Below are 12,852 nucleotides of genomic sequence, written 5' to 3'. Positions count from 1 at the left end.
CTCTCTTTTTTTCTCTCTCTCTCTCTCTCTCTCATGGGCTAAAATATAAATTTCCTAAGTCATATTAACTTCCACTGCTCGCTTTTAATGCAAAGTGTAGCATACAACTGTTCGTTTTGCAAATGACAGTGACTCATTGAATGGTTTCAGTTAAGAGCAGTAGTTCATAAATGGATATTTTTAGACTAGCATTCAGTCGGTCCGCTATTATCTGCCACGCTTTTCTCGCGTTTTTTTATTTTTTATAGAGGACGAGTTTCTTTCTCTACATATTATATGCCTTGCTCCCTCATATACTGTATGGACATAGAAAATAAAGACACTTAAGAAATTGGACTAAAATCTAGAAACTATAAAGATAATTGAGTGATAAATTCCATGCACACTGTAAACATGAATGGAACAGAGTATATTCATCAGTTATTTCCCCCCAGCAAAAAAGTTCAAAAACCATTGAGTTGTCCTCTACCTGTTGTTATATGAATGTACAGTAGCCTACATCACTAGATAGTTACTGGTCCAGTGAACTAAGACTATAATTTGGGAGGATTGTACAATAAGAATATGTTCTTAAAATTGTTCAATCCTCCCAAATTATAGTCCCAGTTTACTGGACAACACAAATTGTGTGCTAAGAATTCCAAATACAATGCACATGAAAGAGGAATAAACACGATCCTTATTGTTAAAGAATAATAAAAAAATAAATTCTCAACTAAAATAATTCAAGGTGCATTGGTCAACTATAGAAATGTACAGCATTGTATATATTGCCCTTAGTAACAGACTTCATTTGAAACACATTTGAAATTGTATCAGCCTTTTCTAATCATCTCAAAAACTGCCATAATATATTCATCAAACTTCTAACAACAATATGAACATCAGTCTTCATACAGCAATATAACAGTAACAATGACTGTCACATGAATAATTATAAAAAATAATGGTCACAATTTTAACTAATAACTGAACAGCAATATGCTGTATTTTAATCCAGGCTGATAATAACAATAGGGTAAAACCAGTGCTGGGTGAACAGAAAAGGTTCCAGGATTAAATAAATCCTGGCTGTTAGCCTGGTCAGGAGCAGGCTAGCTGCACAGAATAAATCTCCATGGTGATTTATGTGCCTCCGCTTTTGTGAAACCGAGTCAAGGCTAAATTGAGCCAGGATAACTGGGAAATCCCGGCTTAATCCCTTATCCTGGTTTTGTGAAACAGGCCCCTGGTCGGGAGGAGGTTAAGTTGGAGATCAGAGATCAACCGGTGTTAAAGCACCGCCTACTGACCAATCAATACTCGATTGATAACGGCGTCACCGTTCTTAGAAGACCAGGCGGAGCTCGGTGCAGAGAGAGAGAGAGAGAGAGAGAGAGAGAGAGAGAGAGAGAGAGAGAGAGAGAGAGAGAGAGGCGCGCTCATAAAAGTTAAAACATTTAGAGATCGACAACCTGTTAACATTCCCTGATTGGTATTTGTATGAGAAATATATATATATATATATTAATGGGAGGGAATTAACAGGGTTGCAACTGAAATTATAGGCTAAAGCAACGACACTTTATGGAAAGCACAAGTGTAATTATGGTCAGATCTTGGTCCTGACTGATGAGGAAGTGATATTAATAACCGTTGTGATTTAAACATCTACAGCGTCGGCTATTTTTTTTTTTTTGCCAGTTTTCCTTCCTGTTTTAGGAAGCAGCGACTGTATTGCGTTATGCCTGTAAAACCGTGTCTGTGTTCTTCATATTTATGTAGAATTATAGTTTGCTCTTCTTGTTTAAAATATGCTGCTCTGATAGATGTTTGCGATTGGTCGTGGTGCGCAAACCTCGCTTCTTTTATGTGAACGCGCGCGCCGCTGGATTGGGAAACCCTGAGTTGACTGAACTAGTTGATAACCAGCGTCGTAGTACAGGTTATGCGGGACCGCGGTTGTTAGGTTAGGTGAAGCCGGATTACTGAAAGAAATCCAGGCCATGTTGATCTTGCTTCGTAGTACAGGCCTCTGAAATACACACACACACACACACACACACACACACACACACACACACACACACACACACACACACACAAACATGTTATTATCTGAACACAAAAGCAGAATATATAAATCCAGGATAACCGATAAAGCGAGGCTTGACCTAGTCTAATCTGTGCATCCTGGCTTGGTGCGTTTCACGAAGGCCAAGCCAGGCTGAGGAGGAGCGACTAGAGGCCTGTACTACGAATACAATATGCACCTGTTGTATTTTAATCCAGGCTGATAATAACAATAGGGTAAAACCACTGCTGGGTGATCAGAAAAGGCTCCAGGGTTAAATAAATCCTGGCTGTTAGCCTGGTCAGGAGCAGGCTAGCTGTACAGAATAAATCTCCATGGTGATTTATGTGCCTCCGCTTTCGTGAAACCGAATCAAGGCTTAATTCATCCAGGATAACTGGGAAATCCCGGCTTAATCCCTTATCTTGGTTTTGTGAAACAGGCCCACGGTTTTACAGGGAAAACGCAATACAGTCGCTGCTTCCTAAAACAGGAGGAAAGCTGGCAAAAAATAAATAAATAGCCGACGCTGTAGATGTTTAAATCACAACGCTTATTAATATCACTTCCTCATCAGTCAGGAAGATCTGACCATAATTACACTTGTGCTTTCCATAAACAGTCGTTGCTTTAGCCTATTATTTCAGTTGCGACCCTGGCAGTGGGAAGCGATCGTGTGAGCAAATAAAAATATAAAAACATAATTCAAACCGATGTGCGCATTACGTACACACGGCTGCAAAGAAGCCGATATGTAATTCCCTCCCATTAAAATATATAGGCTATATTTCATAAACCCTTGTTAACGGGGTTGTTCGTCTCTCAATGTTTTAACTTTTATGAGCCGCATTCTCTCTCTCTCTCTCTCCTCTTTGCACCGAACTTCACCTGATCTTCTTTTAAGAACGGTGACGCCGTTATCAATCGACCTATTGATTGGTCAGTAGGCGGTGCTTTTACACCGGTTGATCTCTGATCTCCAACTTAACCTGCTCCCGACCAGGTTAGGTGTTCAGCATGAGTTACCACGGTGATTGAACCCGATAACAACTGATCCACCTTCGTAGTACAGAAAATCCTGGGTTGAGCCTGAAGTTATCTCGTTAACGCGAAATCCTGCTTCGTAGTACAGGCCTCAGGTTGAGCCAGGCTGAAGTCATTCAGATAGATGCGCGTCCACGGCTTTCCTCAAAAGACCGCGAGGTCGATCACAGATTTACTGATGCCAAAATGGAGAATACGCATTGTACATACTTTATACAGACTGAGCAGCAGCTTCTTGTAGAAGTATGGCGACGTGAAACACAGTATTTGTGAAAAGAAATAAACACAGCCGCTGTAATGAAACAGCGAGAGAAAGCGTAGCAGACGATCACGGACCGACTGAATGCGCAATTGTAGCCTAAATATATACATTAACTGACCACGGCTCTGAATTGAAGCCGTCATAATCATTCCATTCAAGGATTAGACTACTTATCATTTTCACAAATTAACAGTTGTACTCTTTGCCTTAAATGTAAGCAGAAGATAATGTTACTCAGGGCTAAAATATAAGTTTTCTAAGTCATATTAACTTCCCCTGCTCGCTTTTAATGCAAAGTGTACAACTGTTCGTTTTTGCAAATGACAGTGACTCATTGAATGGTTTCAGTTAAGAGCAGTAGTTCATAAATGTATGTTTTTAGACTATCATTCAGTCGGTCCGCTATCTGCCACGCTTTTTCTCTTTTTTATAGAGGCCGAGTTTCCTTCTCTACATATTATATGCCTTGGACTCTAAAATCTAGAAGATATGAAGATAATTGAGTGATAAATTCCATGCACACTGTAAACATGAATGGAACAGAGTATATTCATCAGTTATTTCCTCCGAGCAATATATAAGGTCAAAAACCATTGAGGTGTCCTCTCCCTGTTGTTACATGAATGTACAGTAGCCTACATCACTAGATAGTTACTGGTCCAGTGAACTAAGACTATAATTTGGGAGGATTGTACAATTAGGATATGTTCTTAAAATTGTACAATCCTCCCAAATTATATTCCCAGTTTACTGGACAACATAAATTGTGTGCTAAGAATGCCAAATACAATGTACATGGAAGTGGAACAAACATGATCCTTATTGTTAAAAAAAAAAAAAAAATTAATCAACAAAAATAATTCAAGGTGTATTGGTCAACTATAGAAATGTACAGCATTGTATGTATTGCCCTTAGTAACAGACTTCATTTAAAACACATTTGAAATTTTATCAGCCTTTTCTAATTATCTCAACAACTGCCATAATATATTCATCAAACTTCAAACAACAATATGAACAGCAGTCTTCATACAGAAATATAACAGTAACAATGACAATAACAGTACTTAAATAAACAGCAATATGCACCTGTTGTATTTTAATCCAGGCTGATAATAACAATAGGGTAAAACCACTGCTGGGTGATCAGAAAAGGCTCCAGGGTTAAATAAATCCTGGCTGTTAGCCTGGTCAGGAGCAGGCTAGCTGTAGGCTACAGAATAAATCTCCATGGTGATTTATGTGCCTCCGCTTTCGTGAAACCGAATCAAGGCTTAATTCACAAAACCAAGATACGGGATTAAGCCGGGATATTCAGGTTATCCTGGATGAATTTAGCTTTGACTTGGTTGCACAAAAGCAGGTTGAATTAAACCCCAAATGGGATTGAGAATGTGTTGGAATGCCACAAAGCTTCTTAATCATTTTATTTTGGGGCTGTCACTTGTCATCTTGTGAGTGAGGAAAAAAAACATTACAATTACAATACATTGTTTTACAGATATGCTTACAGCGTGTATTGAAGTCACTTCTTTTTCTAGTTTTTGTCCAGTCATGTTTGTTCTGTGAACATTACTTGTAGAAAGATATTTAGAATTAGACATAGCTTATGGAGATTTGTGCATATGGTTGTAAAACATATTCTCGCATTATGAATAAGCTTTGAAATTAAGCCTAGTCCTTATAAATTTCCCAAGAACAAGAATTCTCTTTTAAGGCGTAGACTAATAATAATACATTTTATTTATATAGTGCTTTACAGGCTACCCAAAGACACTTTACACTAAACCAGCACATTTAGCGCATATAAACAGATACAACAATAAAACCAACACATAAAACAAGCATATTAAAGCAATTAAAACGTGGAGTGACTGAGTAGATTTTTAAAAAATCCATACGTATTCAGTCGGTCCGCTATTGTCTGTCGGGCTTTTTTCCCGTTTGATAACAGCCGTATTTCCCTTTTTGCATATTATATGTTTCACCTCCTCGTAAATTTCTATTAGAAGCTGCTGCTCAGCGCGTGAAACATATGCCCCACGCGTCATCTCCATTTTTGCATCAGTAAATCTGTGATCGATACCGTGGTCTATTTAAGAAAGCCGTGAACGTGCACTTATCCCAGCTATCTAGCTGGCTTGACAATGCTTCACCTACTTATCCTGGCTCGGCAAACGTGCAACCGATTAAGCCGCGATGAGCGGATCACACTCAGTCAAGCTGCGCTTTTTCACTTATCCTGGATTTCTTTATTCTACTTTTGTGCAACAGGCCCCAGTTCATGCACAAATGGAGAGATGTCAGCGCCCTGAGCGGTTGGGGGGGTATGGACCTGGCAGTGCCCAGGAGGTGAACTGGGATCTCTCCAGCTACCAATCCACACTATGTACTTTTGGTCCATACTGGGACTGGAACCTGCGACCCTCCGGTTCCCAACCCAACCCCCCTTGTCATGTGTGATTGAAACCAAGTTACCCCCAGACGTCATGTCCTCTGAAAATGATGCTTGATTTCTGTTCACCTTTGTGGTCAATACTTAAGGAACAATTCCCAGTTCCAGTGATATTCACATGAAGGTCTCTGGTGTGTGCATATCCTTTGTGTAGGTACAGTATATGTTTCCACATTTCTCATTTATTATTTGTTAGGCTAAGCAATACTGAAGTAAAAATCTTTACAGTGTTTTGTGTGTTGTTAAGAGAAAAACAACCTTGTTTTACTGAAATATGTGTCTTTTTTCTATTTCATCCAGTCAGTGTAGGTAGAAATTGAAGCAAGAATGTTGTATTTTCTTAGTTTACTTTAAAGCAGAGGGAAATAGCAATTTTTGGCTAACTTTAGAGGCACTTTACAACCTTATTACTCATTGCAAAGAAAATAGATCCAAAACTGTTTACAGTGAACTCTGTGGAGTACTGAAAACATGTTGCCAACACTGACAATGCTTCCACACACCAATCTTAACAAATCAGTGCTAATCTCGTGATGAAATATGAATGTTATTTTCTAAACTGTAACGTTGACTGTTGTTTATTCAGTCAGGAATGTAAATATGAATGTTATTTTCTAAACTGTAACTTTGACTGTTGTTTATTTAGTCAGGAATGTTAATATGGTATGCAGTGCCTGTAAATACTGTATATATAGTATTTATTTTGAAAGTTGTAAAAAACCTTTGAGATGGATATCTTGAAGTCCAAGCAAATACAACCCAAACTATCTACATGGCTAAATACCAGGAAGTAAGTAAGAAAATATTCTTTTAGTAATTTGGGTAAAGTGACCATCTAAGATGGATATAAGATAACCACATGTTCCAGACAAAATATAGTTATCTATCAAGAGAATGATATATTATATTGATATATTACCTGATGAAGTTTTGACAGAAATCTACCGTATGAAAAACATTTTTACAATGTAATAATCACTTTCACTATGTATCATGAATTCTGTGTAATTTGATTTACCCCTCTAACAAAACTTTTTTTAAATTTAGACTTTCTTTTCTTGCTGAAGGAATATGGCAACAAATGGCTCAACGTTCAACACAACCACAGATGATTACTACGATTACTACGATTACAATTATCAAGAGGAAATGTGCAACACAAAAGGTGTCAACCAGTTTGGAGCGGTCTTCACTCCAGTTTTCTTCTCCATTGTGATCATCCTCAGTCTGTTGGGCAACATCCTGGTCATTGTGATTCTGGCCAAGTATGAGAATCTCAAATCCCTCACCAACGCTTTCATCCTGAACCTGGCTGTATCGGATCTCTTCTTCACCACAGGTCTGCCCTTTTGGGCCTACTCTCACATGTATGGATGGACTTTAAGGGAACATGCATGCAAAATAGTCAACTTTGTCTTCTACATTGGCTACTACAGCAGCGGTATCCTCCTTATCCTGATGACTGCTCATCGTTATGTAGCTGTCATGAATCCTCTATCTAACATTGTGTCCACCACAGGCTCCTACAGTGTTGTAGCATGTGTGATCATTTGGGCAGTGAGTATATTGGTCGCCAGTCCAGCCTTCATCTTCACCAAAGTTGAGCAGAATCACTGTGTAAATGCAAATTCTTACTGGAGCTTATGGGGAATCTACCAGCAAAATATTCTCTTCATAGTGAGTTCAGTGGTGTTCATGTTTTGCTATTCTCAGATCATGTGCAGGTTGCTGCGTCCAACTGCCCAAAGAAGAAAGAACAAAACTTTAAAACTCATTTTCACTCTCATGGTTGTTTTCTTCGTGGGCTGGGCGCCTTACAATATAGTGCTATTTCAAAAGTCATTGTATTTATGGCCCCAACCACCTGCTGACTCAGAGACTGTGGCTGAAATGTGTAAAACATCAGAACGACTGGATTACGCCTTTTACATTAGCCAACTTTTTGCCTTTTCACACTGCTGCCTCAACCCTGTATTTTATGTGTTTGTGGGGGTTAAATTCAAAAACCACTTGAAGAAAATGCTGAAGGGCTGGGGCCACAGCAATAGCAGCATCCGCAATAGGCAAAGCCGACTCACAATCACATCGCTAACAAGTGGTGAAGAGTTCTCAATGTAGTTGATAAACTGTAGAGACCAGAAGTGAAACCAGAACCTCCAGGTTCTGTACCAGAATAAAGAAAACCTAATTCAAAATCCCATTGCCTTTTCAGGCAAATAAAAACAGGAACAGTAGACTATGCTGGGTGTGTTCCATTCTATAGCCCTAGATAAGGATTTTAATCACATTTTTATGTAATTGTATATTAAATATTTCTGCTTTTAACTGCCTTTAATGAACACCTTTCCCAACGAATCCTACCATCCAACCCAGTGAGAATGGGTTGTTACCATCAGGGCTTATGCTACATTCATGGAAGAAACAGAAAAAAAATCTCCCAAATATTCCAACTTGGGAGTGTTCACATATTATTTCAATATGGTTACCCCTACTGGTAGCCTTGTAGTAACACAATCTAAATATACATTACCTACTTTTACTGGGTTTTGTTGTCACTTGCTAATTGGCACTAAAACACAAGGTACATCTGAACACGCTAATCTAAGATGGTAAGCATGGCGAAACATTAGCGTGTTAGCATTGTCAATGTGAGCATATTACAGTGTTTCCTCTATGTTGATTTGCAAGTGGCGGTCCGCCACGGTTAGATTTCTCCCGCCACGGTATCAGAAAAAAGCCATCTATCAGCAGTGATTGTCAGAGAGTCGCAGAATAGCGCGGACACGCGCTTCACAACACTCAGATAAATGGGAGAAAGAAAAAAGAGACAGGCTGTCCGGAGGAGGACCCGGTTGAGATTGGCATGTGTGCATCCTTGAGAACTGTAAGTCGTATAGCCTAACTTATATTGTCAGTTCATTTAAGCCTGTATTAGTCTATAGTGCTTGCACATTTTTTGTTTCACCTTCACTTGCTAGCTAAATTGCACGTGGCTGTTGATTCATTACAACGCCCTTGATATCATATCATGGCATAGTAGGCTAAACCGTGATTATATCATACATTCATGTCCCATGGGGAAATTCATTCAACATAATTCCAGCCAAATAACAATTAAAAGTAGGCTATATTATTTGAACATTTATAACCTAACCTAACTGGCACTGCCTCCGTTTTGGTGTCTGCTGCGGTGCGCAGCGCAGCTCGGACCGTGCGCCGCTGCGTTACCGACTCTGGCTTTGCCTTTGGCCCATCGGTGATGCCCAGTCCGGATCGGGACGAATTTTTCTGTCCGAGCCGGCCCGCGTCCGACAGAGCCGTGACCGAACCCGACCCGAGCCCCACAGGCATTAAGAAATTTTTGTCCGAGCCCGACACAGTTAAAATCTCATTTTTTTCCTCATACTAATGACACATGTAGGCTACGTTTGTTTGTGTGGAAAGCCCTTTTTTAATAAGCAACTGTAGGAAGGCATTCGGGAAATGTCAACAGATGAGCGCATCAGCGCACACGGGGCAACAAGCGCACATTAATAAGCTGTTAAAATGTTCAATGGGTTAACCTTTCCTGATCGCTTCGTTTCCGACCGTGATCAGAAAACCAGGGGAGACTCGTTACCTCCAGGGCCGACGTTATAAAATGAATAACCACTAACTCTGCTCCGGTTGCATGATCTAGAACACGTCTGCTTCCTCTTTCTCTATCTCTCTTCTGCCCACTTAGGCTACCACCTTAATGCACTTAATGCCCAAACTTGTTACTCGAGACCGCTAGTTACGTTTCTCTGACAGAGACTATGATTATTACTAAGCAACCAAGATGCATCTTCAACCACGCAAAAGATTAAAAACAAAACCGCGAAAATGGCCAAAATAGGTAAAAGTGATTGTATTTTCTTTGCCTTTTGTGTAATGTATATAGCCTAAAAACAATTTTAAATGAAAACACAGACTATTTTAGGAAAAGTCAGGTATGCAGGATAGATCTGCCTGTATTAGCATGCTGACTTTAGCACTTAGTTGAAAAGTCTGCTGTGATGGCGAAGTGGATATGACATATGCTGTTGGTGTGGAAGACCTGGGTTCAAATCCCACTGTGATACATCAACCAATGTGTCCCTGTGCTAGACATTTAACCCCTAGTTGCTCCAGAGGCGTGCGACCTCTGACATATATATGTAAGTCGCTTTGGATAAAAGTGTCAGCTAAATGACATGTAATGTAATGTATGGCTGTGTGGATTATATACTCAATACCCTGCATAATTGTCAAGCTACAATTAGTTCTTAATAGCTGACATAAACTCAGCAGCAGCTTTATTAGGTATACCTGTTCAAATGCAAATAAAGAATGAATCTGTCGATCCTGTGGTAGTCTCGCATCGCCAGACCTACCTCCACAGCGCTGGAATTTTGGAATTTTATTTCGACGTTATATTATCATCACTATTAATGTGTTCTTGATTTATAATAAAATGAAGTTAAAATATTAAGTTCTGGAGTGTCTATGTTTTGAATAACCTTCACTGCCATATCTAAGTCACCCATTCCCCCATTTCATGTAAATGTAATGCTCAAACTGAAAATGGGTTAAGCTACTATTGCACCATCTTCGACTAATGTGAAAGAGGAAACATGAGTTTGCACCAACTTCGTTCACAGTGCAATTTACAACAAGACGTGACAGCCGTCGTTCAAGGTAAGTTGCTTTATATTTACTGTAATTGCTCTCCATATTTAAGGGTACCCTACTTAGTATTTTGTTGTTCTCTATATTGAAATATTTTGCAAATAATTACTTTTGTTAAATCACAAATAGCTAAAAGATTGTACACATCTGCTCAGTCTTAGTTACATTTTGCCAAGTTTAGTTTTGTGCTCATGTTTTCTAGAAAACCTACAATGGCAAACAACTCCACAGGGAGCGGCGGAGGTGTAAACAACAGCAGTGATGTGGGGTATCTTAATGATGAGACGTTTACCATTAACACCATCACTGGTGCCTTCTTCATTTTGATCTTCATCTTCAGTGTCATGGGAAACAGTCTCCTGTTATGTGTTCTCGTCGTCTACGAGAACCTGAAAAATGTCACAAATCTATTTATCTTGAACCTGGCCTGCTCTGATTTGATCTTCACTGTTACACTTCCATTCTGGGCCGTCTACCACCTGCATCACTGGATCTTTGGTGACTTTGCCTGCAAATTTATGACTCTGTTATACTTTCTAGGTTTTTACAGTAGCATCATTCTACTGACTGCCATGACTGTGGATCGTTTCATAATAGTGGTGCTGCACAACTGGCCAAGCAAGCCTGTAAGGAGGCAGAGGTGTGCAATGGTTGCCTGTGCAGCTGCCTGGGCCATCAGCATTGCTGCATCCGTGAGTGATGCTATCAAAGTAAAGGCGGAAAACCGCTTGCAAGGTTCAACATGTGAGGATCACTCTGATGTCTTTGATGTAAAGCTGGGATATTATCTCCAAGTGTCACTGCTCTTTTTCCTCCCATTTGCAATTGTTGTTTTCTGCTATTCTGCCATCCTCAAGACAGTTTTGCAGGCAACAAACAGAAAAAGGCACAGGACTGTAGTGGTGGTGTTATGTATTGTTGCAGCCTTCTTCATCTGCTGGGGACCTTACAATATATTGCTTTTCATCTGCTCTTTGTATGAACCCGAATGCTTTAATGAGGAGGAACACTTTGACATTGCGTATGGAATTTGTCGTATACTTGCTTATTCTCACTGCTGTATGAACCCTCTGGTCTATATGCTCTCACAAAAGTTGCGAAGGTATCTTTTGGATTTTTTACGCTGCGAGAAGGCAAGGAGGAAGAACAGTGAGAGAGGAACTGGCCAGAGCACTTCTGTTTATCAGAATGTAGCTTTTACAGCACACAACTCTGCTGTTATGTTGGAACTACACTCCAAGTAGACTTTTGAAATAAAACGTGTAAATGCTTTTATGTAATGTAATTATATTTATTGAATTCTACTGATGTTTTGACTATTTCCTTAAACATGTGAGGGTATATAAAGAAATTCTAATGCCTGTGTCAGTGTGTAAAATAATAATAATAATGTGTGGGAATGGTTTTCACTGCTGCACTTTCTCAGCCTTTATGAATGAACTTTGCTGTGCTGTTACTGTAATACATTTGAATTAAAGTAAGCTGGAATCTAATTTGGCTGTGAAAGTACTTTTCTCCAAGTCCAAGAGAGAGTGAAACTGTCTGGCTGTATTGCATTAACAAAATGTACCTTAAATGTGCGTGCTTTTTTGGCCAAAAAATAAAGAGTAGGTCTTAAAAGGGGAAATAAATATATTCAGTACATTGTTTTTGCTTAAAAAGAGTCAAACAGTGTTACTGCATATCATTTGTTATATTTCTGTCAACACCTGTTTAGTCTCTGTCTTCATATGTGCAAGCACCAATTCACCAGCTAATGTACCTTGTGCACCTAGTGTAACCACAAATACAACCATTCAGAATCTTGTTAATTTATTCCCCCTTTTTTAACACACCAGCCTGGCCAATATGTTAGGGAAGTATTTCCCTCTGGAGTGACCTTGTCTATGTTACACAGAATAAGCAAAGTAGCTCTCAGCAGCAGGATCAATAAAATATAACAGACTGCTGCATATTTGTGATAAACCGTAGCCAGTCAAGTGTGTCTAACCCAACAGTCCATGTGCTTTTGGTTGCTGTATTATTATTATTTCGGTAATTAAAATATTTCACAAATACTTTTTTTCCTCTTCTTTTGTCCATATCTTTTAACTCTATTATATGTCATGTGTTTCTCCAGAGCCCTGTCAGTGTACCCTTAACATGGTTGAGTAGCGTGGCCCTGATGGCTCCACCAGGGGGGTCCAGAGAAGAGTGTATAGGGACAGCTCAGTGGGCCACTGTAACAGCACTCATATCTGTCTCCGGGGGTAGATTAAGCTTAATTAACTAAACCATCCAGCACGCTTGGATGAATGGATACAAGTCAAGGGCAGAGCAGTCACGAGTGTGCTCACACATTCTCTGGCA

General features: G+C 39.5%; 2 protein-coding genes across 4 annotated transcripts; both read left to right on the top strand.

The window, feature by feature from the left end:
* The first annotated feature begins 5,861 nt into the window (after window positions 1–5,861).
* xcr1b.1 (chemokine (C motif) receptor 1b, duplicate 1) lies at window positions 5,862–8,279 on the top strand. 3 transcript variants are annotated; one of them, XM_039814818.1, is made up of 2 exons: window positions 5,862–5,964; window positions 6,862–8,279. In XM_039814818.1, exon 2 carries the CDS (start codon window positions 6,886–6,888, stop codon window positions 7,930–7,932), a length of 1,047 nt encoding a protein of 348 aa, XP_039670752.1. In that variant the 5' UTR covers window positions 5,862–5,964; window positions 6,862–6,885; the 3' UTR covers window positions 7,933–8,279. The 3 variants fall into 3 exon arrangements, with proteins under 3 accessions (XP_039670752.1, XP_039670753.1, XP_039670755.1); XM_039814819.1 differs by having other exon boundaries at window positions 5,940–5,968; XM_039814821.1 differs by lacking the exon at window positions 5,862–5,964 and adding an exon at window positions 6,517–6,604.
* Window positions 8,280–9,717: 1,438 nt separating this feature from the next.
* On the top strand, window positions 9,718–11,996 carry LOC120567744 (chemokine XC receptor 1-like). The gene is made up of 2 exons (XM_039814724.1): window positions 9,718–10,512; window positions 10,706–11,996. Exon 2 carries the CDS (start codon window positions 10,716–10,718, stop codon window positions 11,745–11,747), a length of 1,032 nt encoding a protein of 343 aa, XP_039670658.1. The 5' UTR covers window positions 9,718–10,512; window positions 10,706–10,715; the 3' UTR covers window positions 11,748–11,996.
* The last annotated feature ends 856 nt before the right edge of the window (window positions 11,997–12,852 follow it).

Source organism: Perca fluviatilis, chromosome 11 (genome assembly GCF_010015445.1).
Source record: "Perca fluviatilis chromosome 11, GENO_Pfluv_1.0, whole genome shotgun sequence".
Lineage (NCBI taxonomy): Eukaryota > Metazoa > Chordata > Actinopteri > Perciformes > Percidae > Perca > Perca fluviatilis.
This window is presented reverse-complemented; position numbering and strand designations above follow the sequence as displayed.

Bases quoted from the DNA above. Each gene is read 5' to 3' on its own strand.
- xcr1b.1 (XM_039814818.1), top strand. From the start codon at position 6,886: ATGGCAACAAATGGCTCAACGTTCAACACAACCACAGATGATTACTAC.
- LOC120567744 (XM_039814724.1), top strand. From the start codon at position 10,716: ATGGCAAACAACTCCACAGGGAGCGGCGGAGGTGTAAACAACAGCAGT.